This window comes from Mytilus trossulus, chromosome 6 (assembly GCF_036588685.1).
Source record: "Mytilus trossulus isolate FHL-02 chromosome 6, PNRI_Mtr1.1.1.hap1, whole genome shotgun sequence".
In the NCBI taxonomy this organism is placed as follows: Eukaryota; Metazoa; Mollusca; class Bivalvia; order Mytilida; family Mytilidae; genus Mytilus; species Mytilus trossulus.
The window spans coordinates 17,370,150-17,394,034 of NC_086378.1; the positions used below are offsets into that span (position 1 = coordinate 17,370,150).

General features: G+C 32.2%; 3 protein-coding genes across 3 annotated transcripts in view; 2 read left to right on the forward strand and 1 right to left on the reverse strand.

Moving 5' to 3' along the window:
• The window catches only part of LOC134722370 (GPI ethanolamine phosphate transferase 1-like), a 36,123-nt gene extending 22,321 nt beyond the window's left edge, over positions 1 to 13,802 (forward strand). Inside the window, exons 22-30 of the mRNA XM_063585986.1 lie at positions 6,084 to 6,159; positions 7,015 to 7,123; positions 7,539 to 7,641; positions 8,430 to 8,517; positions 9,055 to 9,141; positions 10,161 to 10,216; positions 11,140 to 11,215; positions 11,592 to 11,708; positions 12,284 to 13,802. Of these exons, the coding sequence (XP_063442056.1) occupies positions 6,084 to 6,159; positions 7,015 to 7,123; positions 7,539 to 7,641; positions 8,430 to 8,517; positions 9,055 to 9,141; positions 10,161 to 10,216; positions 11,140 to 11,215; positions 11,592 to 11,708; positions 12,284 to 12,454 (883 nt within the window). The 3' untranslated portion in view covers positions 12,455 to 13,802. The remainder of the gene's footprint in view (positions 1 to 6,083; positions 6,160 to 7,014; positions 7,124 to 7,538; positions 7,642 to 8,429; positions 8,518 to 9,054; positions 9,142 to 10,160; positions 10,217 to 11,139; positions 11,216 to 11,591; positions 11,709 to 12,283) is intronic.
• LOC134720875 (uncharacterized) lies at positions 380 to 4,364 on the forward strand. The gene is made up of 2 exons (XM_063583424.1): positions 380 to 1,288; positions 4,161 to 4,364. Exon 1 carries the CDS (start codon positions 421 to 423, stop codon positions 1,282 to 1,284), a length of 864 nt encoding a protein of 287 aa, XP_063439494.1. The 5' UTR covers positions 380 to 420; the 3' UTR covers positions 1,285 to 1,288; positions 4,161 to 4,364.
• Positions 13,803 to 19,355: 5,553 nt separating the features above from the next.
• Positions 19,356 to 23,885, reverse strand: LOC134723231 (acyl-coenzyme A thioesterase 8-like). Its single transcript, XM_063586854.1, has 6 exons — positions 23,771 to 23,885; positions 22,702 to 22,847; positions 22,009 to 22,234; positions 21,187 to 21,344; positions 20,287 to 20,478; positions 19,356 to 19,546 (listed from the first exon to the last, which is right to left on the reverse strand). The coding sequence occupies exons 1-6, from the start codon at positions 23,860 to 23,862 to the stop codon at positions 19,449 to 19,451; spliced, it is 912 nt and encodes a 303-aa protein (XP_063442924.1). The 5' UTR covers positions 23,863 to 23,885; the 3' UTR covers positions 19,356 to 19,448.

Here is a 23,885-nt window from a genome sequence, read left to right on the forward strand (position 1 = left end):
ACAAAGTTCGGAAACTTAAATAGTAAGTTAGATAGCATGTTTGACTTGTTAAAGGGTGAACTAACAGCTAGACATGTACAGACAAGTACCGCAAATGGTGACAATATAAATACGTCTGATAATTCACTGTCACAAAGACAGTCCAGTTCAACTTCAAATCTGTCACAAAGACAGACGAGTAAAAGTCAGTCACAAAGACCGACACTTAGGTCTAGAGATTCAGATAATGAATCAGCTGATGATCGTGATGATGTAATGTCTTTGCAACCAGGTCAAAACGAAGTTTTGGGTTCAGGGACAGAGTCTGACAATGAAGGCTCTAATGATGAACAGTTGTCAAGTAAGGCAAAGAAATGTTTATTTGATATCTTTGGTGAGGATGCCATTGCCAAGAAAACAGAGAAAAAAATTGGCATTACAATGGATGATTCTCAAAAAGAGGTTCTAATGGGTCACTGGCGTGCACTCAAACCTAATTTAGTATCAGCATTTGCTGAAGAAACTAAAGAACTATTTCCTGTTGATGAGGAAACAGAAAAATTCCTTCAGGTACCAACTTTAGATGATTTCATTGGAAATTGTTTAGTTAAAAGACATGGCAGTAAAGCATCTTTTTCTAAAGGAAAAAAATTATGCTCCCAACCTTACAAAATGCTTGAGAAAATAGCATATAGAGGACAGCAAGCAAGTTTCATTGGTATTGTCATTTGCATGTATATGCAACAGAGTCTTGGTAATTTATTAGAATTATTATCTGATGAGACGCCTAACATTGATAAAGCTATTCAACAAGTAAGGGACATTTTTGCTATGTCCACGAAAGAGTTGGATCAAGCTGGTAGAGCAGGTGGGTTTCACCATATTTTGAGACGTCAAATGTGTATGACTGATACATCCATGTTTCTACTTCATGATTCTAGAGACATTTCAGATTTGCCTCTGACTGGAGAAGGTGTTTTTGGGGATAACTTAGTTTCTGCTTTAAAAGCTAGAAAAGACAAAGATAAAACTCTTGATGATTTGTTGCCTGATATTTTCCCAAAAGACAGGAAAAGGAAAACACCTTCAACAGAGGATTCTAGTAAAGCTAAAAAGGCTAAAATAGAGAAATCAGATCAAAACAAAGACACGTCATCTGAGAATTTTCGTATCCCAAAACTGTCTTCCAACACAGGACCTAGAAAGTTCACCAAAAAGACAGAGGATGGAAAATTCTCCAAACCAGATACTGGTTACAAGAAGACTCCCTTTCCGGCTAGAGGAGGGAAGTCCTTTAGAAAATGACAAGGTGAGAATAGTGTTGTTTCCGGAGATACCAGTAGGTGGTCGTCTTTTTCATTTTCTTCCAAAATGGGAAGAAATTACAAAGGACAAATGGGTTTTGGCTATAATTCAAAATGGTTACAAACTGGAATTTTTACAAAAACCTCCGTTTTTAGGAATCAAAAAGACATTTGTAAATGTCACAAATTTGGAAATTCTAAAACAAGAAGTAAAAAGTTTATTAGAAAAAGACGCTGTAGAAATTGTGCAAATAAACATGTTCAGACAGGTTTCTACAGCACATTTTTCTTAGTAGAAAAGAAAAACGGAAAATTAAGACCCGTAATAAATTTACGACCACTGAACCAGTATCTCAAGAAACAACACTTCAAAATGGATACAATGACCAAGGTTTTAAATTTAGTCAAGAAAGGAGACTGGGCTTGTTCTCTTGATTTACAAGATGCTTATTTACATGTACCAATCTTTCCAAAACATCGAAAATATCTAAGGTTTGCAATAGACGAAACAGTGTATCAGTTCAAAGTACTATGTTTCGGTCCAACAAGCTCACCTCGGGTATTTACAAAGATAGTCTCAGTTGTAGCAGCACATCTGAGAAAACTAGGTATAAGATTAGCAGTGTACCTAGACGATTGGCTTTTAGTCGATCAACAAAAATCCCCACTTGTAAAAAATCGAGACACAACCATCAGTCTCCTTACTTCTCTAGGGTTTATAATAAACACAGAAAAGTCAGAATTAATTCCTACTTAAACAATAACATACATAGGAGGACTATTCAGACTAGATCTAGGACTAGTGTATCCAACTCCAGAGAGAATCAAAAACTTAAAAATAACAACTATTCAGTTAATGAGGGGTCAAATAACAGCAAGACATTATTTGAAACTGCTGGGCATAATAGCATCCTGCCTAGAATTGATTCCCAACAGTCGTTTGTTCATGAGACCAATTCAAATGCACTTGTTACAAGTTTGGAGACCCTCCAAAATGAGTCTGGAATATCAAATTCCTTGTACACAAGAGCTGAAAGCTCATCTAGCATGGTGGTTGTGCCAAGCAAACACTATGAAAGGGCGGTCTCTATATCAAGGGTCAACAAGTGTAACAATCACAACAGATGCCTCGATGACAGGTTGGGGGGGTCATTTAGGGACTCAAACTGTTCAGGGTCTGTGGTCAACAAATCAATTGAGATTGCTCAAACACATAAACAATCTGGAGTTGGAAGCAGTATTTCTAACAGTCAAACATTTCCTGCCTGTTTTGAAAAACAAACATGTACTAATTCGGTCAGACAATACAACGGTAGTACAGTACATAAACAAACAGAGGGGAACAAAATCGATTCAGCTTTGCAGTCAGACATGGAATCTCTGGAATATGGTTTTGAGACACAAAATTGTAATCAAAGCAGCCCACATTGCGGGGGTAAAAAATGTTCTAGCAGATCAACTGAGCAGGATCAAAGTAAGACCAACAGAATGGTCTCTGAACAAGGCAGTGATAAACAAGATTTTCTTGGAATGGGGATCACCAACAATAGATCTGTTTGCCTCGGCTCAGAATCACAAGTGTCCAGTGTTTTGTGCTTGGGATCAAGATCCAACAGCACTGACACAGGATGCCCTAGCAATGGGATGGGACAGGATGTTTGCTTATGCTTACCCTCCTCTATCCCTAATTCCGAAAGTGTTACAACACATGATAGATTATCAATGCGAGATGATTCTAATAGCACCTTTTTGGCCAAAACAATGGTGGTATCCACAGTTACTACAACTGTTGATAGCACAACCCCTACTATTACCTCAATGGGAAAATCTGCTAGAACAAGGTCAGGGAAGATTAAAAATAGTTCATCCAAATCCAGAGATATTCAACCTGACTGCATGGCGAATATCGACAAACAATTTAAAGCAAAAGGCTTTTCAGAAAACACTAGAAAATTATTATCTGCCTCATGGAGATCTGGTACACACAAAGACTACAAATGTAAATTTAGACAATTCAGTAGCTGGTGTAATCAATGGAAAATTGACCCATATGTTGCAACTTTAGAAGAGTGTGCAAATTTTTTAGCATCTTTATTTGATAAGGGGTTAAAATATAGAACAATTGCAGGATACCGATCAATGTTATCCTCTGTGTTGCCTCCTGTTGATAAGACACCAGAAGGACAACATCCTTACATTATCAGACTTTTAAGAGGGGTGTTTAACAGTAGACCACCTGAGCGCAAATTGCTGCCAGAATGGGATTTACCACTTGTTTTGGACATGTTCAAGAAACCTCCTTTTACTCCGAAGAGATTAGCTAGCCTTAAGCATCTTATATGGAAAACTGCCTTTATTACAACTTTTCGAAGGTGTAGTGACTTACAAGCTTTAAAACTAGGCGAAGGCTCTGTCAATATTCAAGAAAAAGGAGTTACTTTTTTGAGACATGGTTTAGCTAAACAAGATAGAGCTTATCATGACAATTCAAAAATTTTCATACCAGCTTTTCCAGAGAGCAAATTATTAGATCCAAAAAGAACTCTTTACATGTATCTGAAAAGAACAGATGAACTGAGACAAAATGGGGAAAAACAAGAATTTAAATTGTTTTTATCAATTAACAAGCCTCATAAACCAGTAACAGCTCAAACAATATCACATTGGATAGTGAAAACTATCAAGATGGCTTACAAGCAGAATAAAAAGCAAATAGGCAAAGTAAGAGGTCATTCAACTAGGTCAATAGGACAATCATGGGCCCTTTTTAAGGGAGTTAGTATGAAAAATGTGTTGGATAGTGCAGATTGGGCAAAATCCACAACATTTACTAAGTTCTATTTAAAAGATGTTAATGTAAATTTTTTAAATTTGTAGGATGAAGAATGAGTTCTTCCTCGGCGAGTCGCTGAGGGAGAGTGTATATATGTTTTTCGTTATGTGGGAATGGTGGTGGATTTTAAATGCACATAGATGACAGTTTGCCTGAGTGTTTAAAAACACTGGTTTTTAACGGCCAATCTGTCTGATCAGATGTTTTTCAACGTTGTTGAAATAAATATAAACTACGGAACTACATAGTAAGTGTACGTATTTCCATGTATAATAAGTTGTATATACTAGAGTTTATAGTTTGTGATTTATTGGAAGAAGAAGTATTTTAAGAAAACTTTTTGTCAAAACTTCCTGCTACAAATTATTGCTTTGTAATCAATAGAAATCCTAAAGTACATATGTCAGGTAAGTACCTTAATTTATGATATAAAATTCAAAAATTTGAACTCAAATTCAAATTTTATGAATAAATTATACTTACCTGACATATGTACTACCCACCCTTCCTCCCCAGGAAGTTTTTAAGTTTTCTTTACGGGGTCTTTCAAGCCGCCGTGAGAAAACTGATAAGTTCATTGGAAACCGGATGTAGCATAACATCTGGTTCCCGCGCGTTTTGAACTTCCGGTCGAGTCTAATACCAACGAGATTGAAATCCTAAAGTACATATGTCAGGTAAGTATAATTTATTCATAAAATTTTTTTGCATTATGACTTATAAGTCTTTCAGATTTTGTGTGATCCAAATATTAAATTTCCTCACCCATATATATGAATGAACAGTACAATTGTGAATACAACAAACTATATAAGGTTACTTTGTCAATTTGTTTCGTACTGTGGAATCATTAATATTCGTTGGATACCAATTTTCATAGGATGTGTGGGTACAGGGGATTTAAAACGTTCAATGAGTAATACAAAATTTCTAAAGGAATTTATGCAGTCTTTGTCAAAACAAAGAAATATAATGTTCATGAAAGTGCAAGTTTTCCCTTAATCCACTAAAATTGGTACCCACGAAAAATAAATGAATCCACAGTACATGACAACAAAACAATTACATATAGATAACACGCAAGCAATATGAACATACGATCAGTTAGGGTGACAAAACAAAATGTGCAGGAATAAAGGCATGGATGTTCATCATAGATTTTAAAACATGATCAGGACTGATAGAGTAAGTATGTTTCAATGTGTGCACACCTCATGGTTTAAACTTCCTTATGTCACAAATCATTTGTTAAAATATAAAAAAGGAAATGTGGTATGATTGCAAATGAGACAGCTCTCTACAAGAGACCAAATGACAAAGAAATTAACAACTATAAGTCATAGCAAGCCTTCAACAATGAGCAAAGCCCATATTGCATAGTCAGCTATAAAAGGCCCTGAAATGACAAATGTAAAATAATTCAACAGCTTAATCAATCTACAAAAAATGAACGAAAAACAAATACCGGTATGTAACACATCAACAGCGACAACCACTATATTACAGGCAAATACAAACATGTAAGCGGGATCCCAACCCTACTCTAACCTGGGATATTGGTGTAACAGTACAACATAAGAATGAACTATAAAAATCAGTTGAAAAAGGCTCAACTCATTAGATTGATACAAATAGAAATACTACACAGAGTGGAAATGATTACTTATTTATTTATTTCACATTGAGTTTTATATAAAGAGGGGCATAAAGGGAAGAAGGCAAAATAACATTGCCTATTCATGATGAACGAACAATTAAAAATTTCTTGCAAGTTGATCTATTTATCGATTTCACGAAACACAGTGAATAATTAACCTTTTTCACGGCTGCACTTGAAATAAAAATGGCAAACCACGTTGCACAAAAATAACCCTTCGCTACCCTCTATAAACATTGTCAAGGCTAGGACAATGTAAGTATTAGTTTTGTTTAAGCTTTTATAATAAACCAATCAGTTTATATTTTAGTTTAAAGAGAAGTCATGAAGCAAGAAAAGAAAGAAAATTCAGACATCAGCATCTTTTTATAGTTAACATTATTCAGGTAAATGGGAACCTTATATATATAAATATGTGAGTAGTTATTTGTGTATTTATAATATAAAGAAGAAGATGTGGTATGATTGCCAATGAGACAACTGTCCACAAGAGACCAAAATGACACAGACATTAACAACTATAGGTCACCGTACGGTTTTCAACAATGAGCAAAGCCCATACCGCATAGTCAGCTATAAAAGGCCCTGATAAGACAATGTAAAACAATTAAAACAAGAAAACTAACGGCCTTATTTATATAAAAAAATGAACGAAAAACAAATATGTATCACATAAACAAATGACAAGCACTGAATTACAGGCTCCTAACATGTATTTAAACTATTTAAAAGTATTGTTAAGCAAGGGATATTAAGTTTTCACCAGAAGAAAATTGACAACAATCAAGATAACTTAATGCATGAAAACTCTATTACTGGTAATAGTAAAAAAAAAAAACCTGTTTAATTCTATATACAGAATAAATATTGTGGGGGAAAAAAGTTGCAAACATGAAGTACAAAACATATCCTTAAAAGTTAAATACAAACATTATGGAACTGTGTGAAAGGAAAGCATCAAAATAAAGAATAGAAAATCATTGTGATACTTCTATAGCAGTAACAAAGCTTGTTTTCCAATTTGTTCAGCTTAAGGTATCAGGACTGAATATGTATGGAATTCTTGTTTTAAAGGAATTTGATTACTTTATTGATGTCATACTGTTGGCAGTGCTAATGTTGAACTAAGGAAACCCCTAAAAGACATTAGAATTGATCAATATTCCTTATCTTAATGTTTCTAATCTTACATGTAGTTTAGCAAACTCTCAATAAAAGAAAGTTTGACATTTACATTTCAGATTGTAGTTATTGGTTTAGCCACATATAATGTATGGACAGTCTCCAGTAGTATAGCTAGAAGTAAAGGTCTTCCATTTATAAATCGATTAACCAGCTATGTCATATTAGGTAACACATTTCTTTATTTTTCATTTTGTTTGTAAGAAAACTTTTAACTGAAACATAAACAATGATTTCCATGAAAAAAAGTGTTGAAAATCTGAAAGTGTCCTGCAGAAGTGATTAAATTGCTGTTATTTGTCTTCAGAGGGACTAGAAATTTTCTATGATAAAAAGCCATGACTATAATACAGTATTTGTAGCTTTGGTCCTTGTGATATTTTTTGACTATTTGCTGACCAGAGTCACCAAGTATCATAAGGACCTAAAAGTTATGTTTCCACAGCTAGAGCATTTGTTACATTTAATGAATCTATCAACAAATTTAATGCAGATTTTGTGGGAAAATTGTAATCGATATATTTTATTATTCATTTTGTTGTGAGATTGAGAAAGAAAACATTTTTGTTCTCATGTTTTTCAGTGTTTTCAATGATTTCCCCATTCCTTGGAGGGACGTCAGTGACACACAGATTGTTTACCATAACCTTAGCATTATTTCCTCCATATTTACTGCTAAGTATATCGTATCCTTTAGAGTCATCATACTGTCAAACTTGGGAATTGATTTATATATATAAACATTTATATATCATAGTAATTATCGCACCACGGGTAAATTATCATGTTGTGATTGGTTAAAAGCTGTCATGTGGTGACCCACCATGGATCTGTAGAGGGTTACTAAATTTCATAGGGGCAGAAAATGGTCAAGCATGTGATAAATTCTTTTTTTAGAGGGTGAATAAAATCCATAGGGGATTCATCCTCTGGCCTCACCCCCTATGGATTTTACTAACCCTCTATGGATCCGTAGAGGGTCAGTAGCAAACCATATAACTTATAGTAGTTGATTGTAAATGTTTGAGCATAGGCAAATAGATTGTGTGTACTATTGATTCGTTTATTTTTTGTGGGTACTGGTACCTAATTTTGAGGGAAGGAATAGCAGGGGCTGGGTACTGGTGCCTAATTTTGAGGGAAGGAATAGCAGGAGCTCACAATAAAAACTGGGAAAAGGAGTCAACAGTGTTTAGCTGGTGTATAATTATTGAGAAATAGCTTGTGGTTCATCTTGTTTATTATAGAAGGTACATTACATGTGAAATTAATTTGGGGTCTTGTTTTTTAAGTGTTAGTAACACAATTATGCACAATAAAATGTTCAATAAAACTTTTATTTATCATTGCTTGTGCTGATGTAAAGAAAAATCTTGTGGAAGAAGCAATATAAATTGTGTTATGCGTGAAAATATTTCTATGTTAGTTTTGTTCAAACTTCATTAAAAATTATGCATCCTTACATGAAATTCAGATATGAAGATTTATTTTTTGTCACTTTGACTGCAGTTTTGTATTTTTGGATGAAATTAGAGATAAATTTGAACGATAAAAAAGTCAGTGTAAGTATCATTTACTTTATAACTTCAAGTGGCATTTCAGCAAATGCTGACATTTACCATGCAATTTGTTTTCTTTTGTAAAAGTTTAGATTTCAAAGTGCATACCTAATTATTGCAAATTTTTAAATTTGAAATTAAACCATCATGATCTGATAGATATCATATTTAGAGGTAAAATAGTGGAAGTCGTTTCTATAAAAATTGGAAATTACAGGTGACAGTTTAATCAACTTGTACACTGAAAAAATGTATATATTCAACTGTTCAGAATTGGTTTTGAATAAAAATAAAAGGAGATATTTCAAAATTTTGTATAATGCAAATTTATATTAATCATTATCACAGTTTCATGCCATTACCAAAAACAACTGACTTTTGGCTGATGATGCTCATGGCAACTAACTTAGAAATAACAAGCAGATAAATTACATAATGGAAATGATGGTGCAGAAGAAAATATGAAAATATTTTGATTATAAAACTATGCATTATTTCTATTCACTTTTGATGCTGATGTGTATTTATTGTATATTTCAGTTAGACAATTGTGATTTTGTTTCCTCAAGTGAAAATCAGCAACACAGAAGTATAAACGCTGAAGATATAAGAAGAGCATTCTATTATGTATCCTTGCTTGGTCAGATTAAGAATTTCTTACCTACAGGAGTTTGTAAAGGTTTTCTTTAATGAAATGCACCTAAATTGTATGCCTTCACATATAAACATATTTACACTTTTGGTATTTAGCTGTATTTTGCCTCCGAATGACCTTATGCCACCTCCTAATAACCTTTCGACGTCAAGCAACAATCGCTTTTTAGTTGTGATGTCAAATATTTTGAATTATGAAGTCAAAGTTTACGGGAACCTGTGCGATGTTATGTAATGACGGACAAATTTGCATACAAGTGTAAATACGTCTATTGACAAAGGGGCATTAAGGTTTATACCTGTACTTTGTATTTACATACATCCATCTGTATTTATGTCTAAAAACTAGTTCTGTTCTCTAACTTTACAGTAATCAAACATTATAAAACTTAAACACAAAGATTATTACCACTAAACTCAGATTATGCTAGAATTTGATGGCATCACTTTCATCGTTCTGGAGTAATGTCCCTTTATGAATAGAAAATTATGTAATTTGGCATTTCCAAACTCTTAGTTAACTTTGCCTCAACCAAATATTCAGAAAATGAATCACAAAGCATCTTGACACCAAATACAGATCAGATTTGAATTTGGTTTGCCTCACTTGTTATCATCATACCGCCATATCACATATCGATCAAGTCTGAAACTTTAGTGGCCTCATCTTTGCCATTCTTGAGTTATGTCCCTTTATAAATAGAAAAAATGATGAATTTGCCATTTCCACACTAACTTCACTTTGGCTCAATCAAATGTTATGAAACTAAAACACCATGCATCTTGCAACCAAATACAGATAATTTGAGTGTGGTTTGGGTAACTTTCTCAGTTCTTGAGACCCTCTACAAATGGACAATTTGCTGAATTACCATATATTTGCAAGTGGAGGAATCTGTGTCCAATAGACAGATTCTTCTTTTACTTTGGGAGTTGTAGTCTCTTTCTGTTTGTTAAAAGTAATTTATTTGATTTTCCTGAGCCTTTATCAGATATTTTTTATACTAATAGCATTTTTTGGAACAGGAAATATTGCAAGTATAAACAGGTACATTGTGTAAAATTTTAAAGAATGACTTAATTTCATATTTCACAGAAAATAATCCTATTTTGCTTTGCTTTGATGTTGATTATTTATACTGTTATTGATATTCTTTTCTCAATTATGCATTCTAATATGACATCCTTATTACGCTTTGTTAACAAAGCCATGTTCTAATGAGCACAAAAAATATGTTTGACACATGCGCACAGAGTTTTTATATTAACGTTATTTCCATCGTTATCCTTTTAAATATTTACAATTAAGCAGCAAGCATAAACTTTTATTATATATTTTTATCAAACAACATATTTTTACCCTGGTTGTAGTTTTTAAACTTATCAAATATGAAATGTAATATACAAACTCCTCGGGGAAGAAACGGGAACAGCCAAACAGTCTTACAGTATTTTCTTATGCTTCGACCTATACATTTATTGTATTTGTCATGTTAGAATCGAAATAATTCCTTCATGTCATGCTCTATCCATTTTAACATGGGTAGGCATTATATTTGACTAAATTTTACACCTCGCTAATGCTCAGTGTAAACTATCGACAAATATAATGCCTACCCATGTTAAAATGAGCATAGAGCATGACATGAAGGAATTATTTCTTAATTTTAAGGAATTGATATAAGTTGACATGTTGGAGAAGAAATTAAATGAAATTTAGAACCTATTTACTGATTTCCAATAGAAACCTATAATAAACATTGCATAGATTAAGGATTTGTTTAAACAGGGATCAGTAAAGTAATGATAAACACACACACAAGCACACATTCAAGTAATTTATAATAAAACCAAAAACTAACAAAACATTTCCCAAATGGGGGGGGGGGGGGGGGTATATTTTACCCCCTTCCCCTCTCACTTGCTCACTTTTAATTCAGGAGCTGACCTACTATTTCATATTATTTTTAGTTTTGAACCAGCCTCAGTGTATTGTTTTGTTACAAAGTTTGATCCATTTGTGATGGGTTCTCTCATGATGTTAAAGGTAAGCCATTACTGATCCACTTTTAATTATTTATATATATGTTACCTCCTTGAACTTTGAGTAGTAGAAATCATCAAATCAAAGTTTTATTTATTGTTGATACATTGCAAACAAAGTGATGCAAACTCTATTTACTGGTATTAAGCTTTTAAAAAAGCCAGTAAAGATTATAAATTTACAAAAGAGATCAGTTAACAAGTTATTACAAAAGTATGTCATATTTGTTCCTTTTAATATGGTTTGCATAAAATGAAGATGAAAATTTTGAAAGTCCAAATAGAGACACCATTAAATTTGTTGTATTTTTTAGCCAAATACGTGTTGACATCCATTCCAAATAAAGCTTTGTTCTATATCTTCAGATTTTATATTTCAGAATGTACTGCCATTTGTTTTGGTAAGCTGTGTTTTTCATGCCATACATGTACTGACAGCTATTCCAACCAAAGCTTTGTTCCTGATAGTGCTCGTCATGTCAGATTTCATGGCATTAGTAAGTATTCAAAAGCCATTGTGGTTATTTTCAAAAACTATTTGTCAAGTGTCTTTGTGAAAATATGATTTTTGGCCTTGAGACTAAGTGTCTGGGAGATATATTTTACCCATGAATGTAAGCGTCAGGATGTATTGAAAACTTCGAATTACATTTGTTTTTTCAATGGATAAATGTTATTGGCACAAAGTCAATGATAAAATAATTTGTATAAACATGATGAAACAGCATTTCAAGGAGACTGAAATTACACAAGATTCATTTATCCTTTGAAAGTACAAATCTAGTTTAAGAATTTGACAACACCTACAAGAAAGCAGAGATCAAAGAGTCAAAAATATCAAAGATCTGTTTTATTTGAATGAAATTCTTTCCACTGGATGGTAAGCAAGACATAATCAACCTATCTCAAAGTTTTTGGTCTTTAGTACATTTTTTTATGTTGGTTAAGCAACATTACAATTACTAAGAAGCATTTAAAAATGTAAATGGCAGTTTTTTTCTTTAGATTATCTTAAGGTTAATGAACATTTCTGAGAATTATAAATAAATATAAAATGTGATATTTATTTCAGAATTTTTTCTTCTTGGTTAGAGACTATGGTAGTTGGTTAGAGATTGGGACAAGTATAAGTCATTATGTGATAGTGATGTGTATGATTATATTTCTCATGGTACTCTTTGTTCTATCTCATGCTTTGACAACTGTCTCAGTTCTCCCTAGGATAAAACAAAGTAGAGAGTGAGTCATTATCAGCATTTTAGATAATCCTGCATGTCTGTGGAGAAAGAAATAAACAGTATCATCTATTCTAGTCTTAGTATACTATGTTTGTTTGACTAATGTCTTCCAATGACATTCCGATTGTTTTTGTTAAATGATAAGTTTTTATGACATCAGAGACAATCAGAAGAGACTGTAATTTTTTAATATGATAATTATTGAACTATTTGTCTGACATTATTTTGTATGTAACCTTACTCCAGATTTTTTTTTTAAATTTTACTTGAATTTTGATTCTCATATTTATACTATTCATTATCCATAATACTCATATTTATACAATGTATAAATACATTATTCATACCATAAGAAATGATTATACTTTTATTTTAGGTTAGATCATTTTTCACTCATTACCTCACCTTGAAATCACTCACAGCATTTTTTCATTAAATGATCAAGATATAAGGATAAAGTACTTGTATTGTGTGAACTGATGCTGGAAATCTAATAAAAAGGAATTTCTTTTTAAGCTTGCATCAACAGACAACAAAAGCACAAAATTTGTACAAAAATCACAGTTTTATGGAAATTATATGTTGAAATCTCTTTTCACATTTATTTTTATATATTAGGATGTAAAAATGTTATGTCATCTCAAACACCCCAGCTCAGTATGGAGATCAACATGTTTACATTGCTTCCAATTATTATTTATTATTATGATTATTATTATTTAGAAAATGTTCAATGTTGGCAATGAATATAGAAAATGATAAATTCATATCATTATGCATAATATCACAACAGTATTTGATGCTGTTGATAAGAAGCTGTTCTCTTGGACTAAGTTACCCACTAAAATCACAATCTTTATGAAGGACTATAAAATCCTACTGTATGCATAATATAAGTTTAGTCTAAGTTTTGCACTTTCAAACCATCAGCTAAGATTTTTTACAAACATGTTTGTGACTGTTGGATTTAATCTATTCAGTGATGCTGTTTTTAAGAAATTGCTTGTATGTTTTTTTCCAATACAAGGAAGTATTTAATCTATATTTTTGAGTTGCTACCAAAGTTTGATTTCAGATCCACACACAAATAACAAATTTTATTTAAACCATAAAGTCAATACCCATACATTATATTACTCTAGTCAGGGATACTGTTACAAAAAGAAGCCCCTGCATGTATTTGCCAAAGTGTCTTATGTTATACAGTAATAAGATATGGCAATCGAAGCCAATCTTGATTTATGAAAAATTACATAATTTATGAAGTCACATAATAACTGATAGAAATCCAATATGTGAAAAATGTTAATTGCTTGTTAGAATATCATGATAAATTACTAACATATTGACTTCAAGTTTCAAGTTTTTTTGTGAATGTCTCATTTGTTTTCAAACATTTCGCATAATCTTATTTTTATTCAACATTTTGAGTTAGAATTAAACTTACAGTTATAGAGATTTAAAATTCATATGATGTGCTTTTTATATACAATGTTAATTAAGAAACAATTTGTATTTGTTAATAATTAAATTTTGGATGTAAGGCGTCTTCTGATTGGCTGACGTTATTTTGTTATCAGCCCATAGACATAATTTAGTCATGTGACTGTGACTTCATCAATGTTTTTTCATGGTTTTCTACTGTTTAAATTGGAATTTAGAATTAAATTATAAGAAATAACTGTAATATTTTTCCTGTCTATTTGAAATTACATAGAAAATTTGGTCACACTGTTTAATAACCCGCTACACGAGTTATTCAGAGTGCACCAAATTTTTTTTATGTTATTTCTGTATAGACAGAAAAAATATTACAGTCATTCCTTAAATGTTTTCTTGAAAATGCAAATTTTCTTTTCCATGGAATCTTTTTACAGGGTATACAACATGAAGAAAAGTTATGATATGTACTTTTTAATTATTTTCATACCATATGGTCAAGTCTTGCAAGTTATCATTTATAACTTGTCGAACAAAATAAATGATATTTCCTTGCCATGACGTTCTATACTTTACAACAAATTTCAAGTTTTCCTTCAAAATCATGATTTTTGGCCAGATAAGACAATGATTCCCTTGTTAGAAATTGAAATATTGCTTTTTTTCATTTTTGATAAATGCTTACCAGCAAATTAATTATCTTTAGATATGTAGTTGGTAATTAATCATTTTCTAGCTTTTTTTAAAAACAAAAATCAATCATTTTGAATTCTGACATTAGATACAAGTTATTTGACATTGGCAACCATCAAAATACAAGTTAACCCAGAACTTTTCTCTTGTCTAATGACATTTGATATTAGGTAAATAGATTTATATTCAACCTCAAATCTATTTATAAACTTCATTATAAACTATGCAGTCTTGTTGCATGACGAACAAATAATTAAAACATGTTGTATCTAGTTGTTTGTTAAATCGTTCATTCCTACTTCTGTGCAATATATTTTTAATGCATTAACAATCTACTGCAACATTTCTGAATTACTGTGATATTTTTATAAGACTTTTTATATCAAAAAGAATGTTTTTTTTAATAAATGGAGATTGAAATACAATAACATGTTCGTTTTTATTATTTTAAAAAATATCCTCTCTGCTGAGATTGATCTTCTTGCCCATTTTAAAATAAGGGTACAGTTTATATTGTTTATTTGATCTGGCTGTATACAGCACTTGAGTTGAATTCTTTAGTCAGTCTTGTTGTTTAGTGGTTATGAGGCTTTGCTGAGTTAAAATAAAAAGTTCATTTAATACCCTTTAGCTGTAATAAATGATAACACATCAATGGCCATGAGGTCCATATTTGAATTCAGATCTGCAGCAAAATCATTGTTGCCATTTGCCAATAAATGAATGCTATCAAGCAAATTTAATTTGTCTTTGAGGATGGTAAAAAAATTGCCATTACAACCAAAAACAAATAAGACCAGCAGTGCATAGGAAATACAATACCCTACATAGCATAGGAAATACAATACCCTACATAGCATAGGAAATACAATACCCTACATAGCATAGGAAATAAAATACCCTACATAGCATAGGAAATAAAATACCCTAGCCTACATAGCATAGGAAATACAATACCCTACATAGCTTAAAATGACACATCAACAGAACTATTAAACACTTAAATAAAAAGGATAATTGGGTTTTAAGATACAAACTAAAATACAGGAACTAAAAAATGATTGGTTACTTGCAGCTGCTAAAACAAGTTGAGAAAGTTGATCAGACAAGAATATCATTCACTTTCTCTGCATCATTTAGAGTACATTAAGGTGGTACCTAACACTACAGGAAGATAACTCTGTAAAATCAGCTAAACGTTTTAATTACATTGTGTTGTTAAAGAAATATTAAGCTTCTCGATGATCAAAATAAGTGTGTGTCAAATTGCTATATAACCGGTGTAATTTTTTGTCGAGCCTGCAACTTTTGTTGCAGAAAGCTCGACATAGGGATAGTGATCCGGCGGCGACAGTGGCCACGGTGTTGGCTAACTTCTTAAAAGCTTTATATTTTAGAAGGTGGGAGACCTGGATGCTTCATACTTTGTATATAGATGCCTCATGTTACAAGGTTTAGGTCAGTCACATGTCCAATGTCCTTGACCTCATTTTCATGGTTCAGTGACCACTTGAAAAAAAAGTTCAGAATTTTTGTGATGTTGAATTCTCTCTTATAAGTAATAGGATAACTATATTTGGTATGTGCGTACCTTGTAAGGTCCTCATGCCGGTCAGACAGTTTTCACTTGACCTCGACCTCATTTCATGGATCAGTGAACAAGGTTAAGTTTTGGTGGTCAAGTCCATATCTCGGATACTATAAGCAATAGGGCTAGTATATTTAGTGTATGGAAGGACTGTAAGGTGTACATGTCCAACTGGCAGGTGTCATCTGACCGTGACCTCATTTTCATGGTTCCGTGGTTATAGTTCAGTTTTTGTGTTTTGGTCTGTTTATCTCATTCTTTATGCAATAGTTCTACTATATTTGTTGTATGGAATGATTGTAAGGTGTACATGTCTAGCAGGCAGATGTCATCTGACCTTGACCTCATTTTCATGGTTCAGTGGTCAAAGTTAAAAAAAAATAGTTTTGGTCTTTTTATCTAATACTAATTGCAATAGGTCAACTATATTTGGTGTATGGAAATATTTTTTTATCTATATGTCTGTTGTGCAAGTTTCATTTGACAGTGACCTCAAATTTGACGGTTCATTGCACAGTGTTAAGTTTTTGTGTTTTGGTCTATTTTTCTTAAACTATAAGTAATAGGTCAACTATATTTGTTGTGTGGAAGCATTGTTAGCTGTACATGTCTGCCTGACATGGTTCATCTGACCTTGATCTCATTTTCATGGTTCATTGGTCTTTGTTTAGTTATCTTGGTTAATGTTAAGTTCATGTGACAGTTGTAATAAAGCTTTATACTTAGGACTATCAACGTAATATCAATGATTAGTGAAGAAGGCAAGACATTTCAGTGTGTGCACTCTTGTCTGATAAAACAGTTGGTTCAAATTTTTTGAAATTTTTTAATTTTTGTCAAAGGGTCAAAGTAAAATACTTTGTCAAAATTTTATGAAAATAAAACGACCCAAATTAATTTTAGTTAAGGTGTTGGCCTGTTGGGTACCACTTTAATTCCAAACTTTGGGTTCTGAATGTTCTTATGAAAGATAACTTGCTTAATCCTTTGAATACGCAAATATTTGTATGACTGATTTCTTCCAAAAACATTATGGGGTTGACAAATTAAGGATTTGAGCTATATAATAAAAGTAACAGACCAGCTACTCACACTAGCATGTCATCAAAGGTGTGCAATAGTATATGGAATTAAGGAGATGTGGTATAATTGCCAATGAGACAACTATCCACAAGAGTTCAAATGAGGTGAATATAGGCAATTACAGGTCCCCATTTGGCCTTCAAAAATGAGAAAACACATATTGTATCGTCGGCCATTAAAAGCCCCAACAAGAAACAATTCAGACAAGACAAAAATTAATAGCATGAGTTATACCAATACAATTTATGAAGAATTTATTATTATTACTATTTAGAACATGAAACCTGCCAGACAGATATATGCACCTAACAATAATTCAACACATCAAATATGATGGCACTTAAAGCTTATTCATGTTGGTTGTATATATGTGAAATAGACCAAACAAACAAAAATCACCAATGAAATGTGTAAAAAGATGTCAAGTAGATGAAACCTGCCATTCAGACATGTACACAGACCATAGAGTGGGGTTCATATTGCTCATTCTTTAGTTTTCTATGTTTTTCTACATGTATTACAATCATTCCATTTGCCAAAAGAGTTGACCTATTGCTTATAGTATCTAATATACAAACTTAAACATGAAAAATATAGGTCAAGCTCAGGTGTAGACCTTGCAAGGAACTATATATCTAATATATTTATCACATTACTTATTATAAGCATACAGGTGAACCTCCCGACAGGATTACAATACTCCCGTTTTCAGGGGTCTCCTCCCGTCCTCCCTTTAAGGACAAAGGAAAACCTGTGTATGAAATATTTCATGAATGATAATAAGTGATATAAAAAAGAAGTTGTGGTATGGTTGCCAATGAGACAACTATCCTAAAAAAGACCAAAATGACACAAACATTAACAACTATAGGTCACCATACAGCCTTCAACAATGAGCATAGCCCATACCGCATAGTAAGCTATAAAAGGCCCATGTTTACATGAGTTTGAGTTTACATGACAACATTTATTCCTAAATTAAGCAGTCTCTGAACTGTGAGAATGAGGTCAAGGACAATGGACATATGATAGAACTAAACTTCCTAACATAAGGTATCTGTACAAGGCCTGAATCATTTAGGTCTTCTATCCACTAAAATATAGTTATATTCAACTTTTATAGTTATAAGTAGTTTATGCCATCCCCGCCAGATTGTACATTCTATGTTTTGTGTTCTGTGACTTTCCTTCCATACAAAGTACTGTCCTTGGAAATAGAACCAGAAATACATTTAGTTGTCTTCTGTTTCGTAGAAAAATAAATGTGATCCACAGTATCATTTAATTGTTTTTTTTATTAAAAAATCATTAACAAATCATAACATATTAAATATTTACTAATAACAATAAATTAACTGTTTTCTTCAGTATTTGAAGTAACACAATTAATTACTTTGTAATTACAATAATTTAAATATACACATTCTATTAAAAAAAATCATTGTTGAAAAAAAATATAATAAATTTGATCTATAAATAAGTATCATTTCTTTGTTATAATCAGTCATAAACTTTAATAAACAGGAGGTTATTCTCAAAGTGTTTTGATTAACAACTGTTAATTGGGAAAGTTATGCTAACAATATAATATATAATGGCAAAAATATCCACTATCAAGATATGGACAGTACACAGGTAAAAAGAAATAAATATTTCATACAAAATCATATGGTCAACAAATCCTTGTTATGGTTAATGTTTCAATGAGAGTAAAAAATTGCAATAAGCTAAAGCTCATTGTTTAAAAGAAAAAAGTCTTATAAATACATTTTTCAATTAAAAATAAGTCATCACAAATGTACAATCAATATGCTCCTTATTCTTTTACATATCTAATTATAACATATTAGATTCTTTTATTTAATCTGTATCATAAACATTTTTTTTTCAAATAAGTAATAATTCTCACAACCACTCAGCTTCAATTACACTCTGGAGAATCCTTCTTTTTTTTTTTAAATTAAAAAATCTTTTGTACATTTATATGTAAAGAAATAATAATACATGTACATGAAACATGCTCCTTTCTTTTTAAATGAGTTTCATGAAGTGGTCATACAATACATAAACATTTCTATCCTGTATAAAAAAAAGTTAAAAAAAAAATGACACAAGTTTCATATCTGATATTGCCTTATAACTCTTGACTTTCATAATTTAAGCAAGATAAATGTTGAGTGTAAGTGAGGACTTTATCACAGAGCAGATCTAACAACACCTTCCTGGGCCATTGACACAGCTAATACACCATCCTGTCTCCACATCCTTCCTGTACATAAAGCTTTCCCTGATCCTGTAAATAAATAATTCATAATAACAAAAACCCAAGTAAATATCAAACCAAATAATTAAATATACCGGCCAATGTAATAAGTTTAATATGAAAAAAGAAAATGGAAACTTGCTAATTTCTCTAGGTCTTTAGGTTTTACCTCAAGGTCATTTAGAAGAAATGGAAACTGATTGGAGGGATGGGAAGGTCATTTTGAAGAAATGCAAGCTGATTGGAGAAATGGGAAGGTCATTTAGAAGAAATGGAAGCTGATTGGAGGGATGGGAAGGTCATTTAGAAGAAATGGAAGCTGATTGGAGGAATGGGTCAAATCATCTCCAGAGACATGAGCTATTCAAATTTTTATACAATTGCATACCAATTATCATTGACATACCTTAAGCAGTTCCCTTTACATAATAGCAAACTATAATATGTAAACAATGCAAAAATTAAGAGCCATGACTGTGATTGCAGGGTCAAATAATCTCTACAGAAATGAAATTTGATAATGCTTTAATACACAACGGCATACCAAATATTATTGAGATACAGTTGGTTCCTTTAAAACTGACCTCTTCACAAACTTATACAATTTAATTGTTTTTGATTCCTAGTGCTCTGTCGCAGGCAAGACAAATATATTTTTGTTAAATACTACAATGCGAGTAAAAACCTCTAAATGCAATTTAAAAATGGCTGTTTTAAAAAAGGAAGAGATCTACAGATCGGATTCAAAATTGAAAGTTTTGTCTACCTACCACACTGTGGACATTCGATCTCGTACAACATCCATTCATCTGCCCTGAAGGGATTATGGAACCACATGCTATGATCTAATGATGCCATGTAGCCTACTTTGGTCCCTGGTACAGCAGGCTGTAAAGCTGCACCCAACAATAACATATCACACATAAATCCTGCTATACACTGCTGTAATTTAATGTCTGGTCCTGAAAAATGTCAGAAAATCTTTAGAAAATCTTAAGAAAATTATGCTTCATAAATAAAATAACATGAATAATAGATATATAAACTATAAGTCCACAATTTGCAAAGGAAATCTCAAAAGTAATATGGATAAAAGATAGTTAATTTTGAAGTGTACTATAGCATTATAATGTGAAGAAACTTAATAAACAGAGGCGGATTTAGGGGGGGTACCAGGGGGCCCAGCCCCCCCCTTTTGAGAAAAAAAATTTGGATGCTTATATAGGAATCACTGAAGCGTGAAGAAATCAAGCCCCCTCTTGGGCAGTCAGTGGGCCTCCACTTATGAAAATTTCTGGATCCGCCACTGATAAAAGAAATCCAGTAAGAGGTCTTGTAGGAATTGAGGATACACCCTTTTAATTGCTTTATCAAAAAAAAAAAAAAAAGATTTGAAAAACTAAATGCCACCGTTTCACACATTTCATACAAATAAATTTCCTCCTTCTGCTAGCTGCTAGCTCTCCTTTGTCAATGAAAATAAAAATGTCCCTCCTTAGTGAGACAACTTAAAAAAAAATTGCTCAATATCTCCTGGATTCAAAATGCAGAAGGGATGAGGGTCAAGTCGTCTACTTACCAATATGACAATAAGCTTAAACCCCTATGTATCTTCTGGGTTCTCCCTGGGTCAAACCATGATAAAGATGAGGTTCAAGTTATTTACTTACCAATGTGACCACTAGCTTTCACCCATATGTATCTTCTGGGTTCTCCCTGGGTCAAACCATGGTAAAGATGAGGGTCCACTGGTCGTCTCTCTATGTGCATTTTTCTTTCTAATATCCTCTTGATAAAGTCTCTACTTTCTTTAGTTGTCTCCTCATTTCTAGGGAAAATATCTTTCAAGTTTATATTTGACTAAAGCTTGTTCTTTTATTTTCTTTGGAACTGATTTTCATGGAATGATGAAATCTTGCATTTTCTTTTATATTTGATTTCATAGTTTTGCTTAAGTCTTCTTATTTTCCTGTTGAAAATTTGTTGTCAGTAAACATGTAAATTTGTGGGTCCTCTGAATCCATGAAATCCACAAAAATTGGTATCAATCAACTTATAATGAATCCACGATATATGAGTTCAAAACTTGGGATGTCATTGATTTTTTTTTAATTTATAACTACATTTCATATTCAAAATATAATGAAACCTGTGTAAATTCAATCTTTTTGGATATTTTTTTTTATTGTTAAAGATATAATTTTGACATAAAGATGTTTTAAAGTGTTTTTTGTAGTTGGGTTGCTGTCTAATTGACATACCCATATCTCCCTTTATCCACATATAGTTTTCTCAGAAGGGGACAAGTTATACAAAGCATGTAAGCACAGTCACCTGAAGAGTTCATAATTGTAGCGAAAAAAATGGGGGAAATAAAATATATATTATATAATACTGCTAATCTTTTTTTTTCCCCCATTTTTTCACAATAAATATATGAAATCGTCAGGCAACTGTGCATACTTACATGTTCATGTACTTATCTTACTTACTCTAACTGTGATTGTAAGAAATCATAGCTTTCTACTAATTCTTCTGGTCCTGGGACTACAGGCATGACATACTGATGTTTTAATGGATCAGATTCCTCCATCTTAAATGAAGCTTGCATGGTAAATATTGGTACACTATCCTGTGTAGCTTTGATTGCTCTAGAACTATATGTAGACCCATCTCTAGTTCTATCTACATGGTATAGGATATGTTTCTTGGCATTTCCTGGTAAAAGAATCAAAAGTTTCTTTAAACAACATGTACATGATGTAATGGGTAACAGGTTTACATAAATAAATACCAAAAAATAATCCTACATATATTAATGCAATGATCAGTTTTTTATCAAATAGATTTAATAATTTTTTGTTTGGGGTTTTCAAATTGTTTATTAAAATAAAATATATTTATGTATTTATAAAAGGTGATGAAGGGTATACTCTAATTAGACAGCTACCCGACAACACTACAAAAAAACCCAAAAGAAATCTAAACGTAAACAAAATGACAATAACACTTAAAGACGTTACAAAAACTACCGTTAACAATTTTAAAAGTTTCTCACTTGAGGCAGACACGTGAACATCCATTTTCTCAAAGGTAAAATTGATTCAGAGTCAGAATTTCATTGACAACAGCACCAAATGGAAACGAAAATATTGGAAATTCTTTTGTCTTAGAACTAAACTTACCTCCAATTAAGAAATAACAATGTAAGCTGTGAATATGCTGTTCTTCTTTGACAGTACGACAGGCTGCTATCAGTGCCTGACCAATTACCTGTCCTCCATAAACAAATCTTCCAGCAAGGGGGCGCCAAAGATTCACTGGTGAAGCCCTGATAATGATAATAAATTACAGTCTTATGACTATAACATGTATAAGGGTAACAAAACGAACATGGATTCACAATTAATGGATTGGATTTATAACCTATAATTAAAATATAGGTTAAAATATGAAAGAATATTTTATTAAGAAAATTAAATTATCTGGATTATCTGTGAAATAAGTTAAAGACAATTCAGTTTTAGAAAAGTTAGGTCTGTCGCATCTCAAAAGCCAGGTAGAATGTATTGTACCTGTGATTAGTCTATATCACATCTGGTTTATATGTGGGACTATCAGACTGTTAGACTATAGAGCTGTCAGGCTATTCAACCGTCGTACCATTGAACCGTCCGACTATAGACCTGTCAGACTGTCGAGCGGACACCGAAGAGACCTTGTGGTTGCCATCATACACCTTATCGCTATTAGCCTACTTGGCCGGTCAACCCGGCCACTTGACCTTATGACGCATACAACAATCACTTTTCCATTGTGCCGTCAGTTATTTTGTTTTCAGACGTCAACATTTTATGGGAACCTGTGTGATATCCAGTAATGGTGGACAAATAGCGATAAGGTGTATTGGCAATATCATATATTGCAATTTACTTAAAAATTGAGAAATTTCATGATTTTACAAAAATATTTATATACAGAATTTTCTAGCGTAAGTCGGTAAGACCGTTTAAAAAAAGAGAAAATTTATGCATCCTTGGAAATATACAGATACCAAGGATTTGTATAGTTAACTATACAAATCCTTGCAGATACATAAACATCTGTATATAATAAAATTTCCGATGTAAATACTAAAAATGGGGGACTTCTGTCACTCATGTTGTTGCATGATTTCATGTTAAATAAATTATATGGCTCTTGATCTTTAAACAAAAAATGTTATATAAACAACATTAAGAAACTGTTTTCTACCTGAAGATATTAGTGTCAATAGCTTCCAACGTCAAATACGATCTTACGAGTTCATTTTCTAGATCGTCAGTTCCAGTTGCTGCCATTGCCATTGTTTATGGGAGGTAACTCTAAT

Coding starts and splice junctions, on each gene's coding strand:
- LOC134723231 (XM_063586854.1), bottom strand. CDS start 23,862: ATGGCAATGGCAGCAACTGGAACTGACGATCTAGAAAATGAACTCGTA. Junction 20,479..21,186: donor GAAAGCTAGTGGTCACATTG/GTAAGTAAATAA, acceptor GACATTTTTCAG/GACCAGACATTAAATTACAG. Junction 19,547..20,286: donor GATCGAATGTCCACAGTGTG/GTAGGTAGACAA, acceptor ATTTATTTACAG/GATCAGGGAAAGCTTTATGT.
- LOC134720875 (XM_063583424.1), top strand. CDS start 421: ATGGATGATTCTCAAAAAGAGGTTCTAATGGGTCACTGGCGTGCACTC.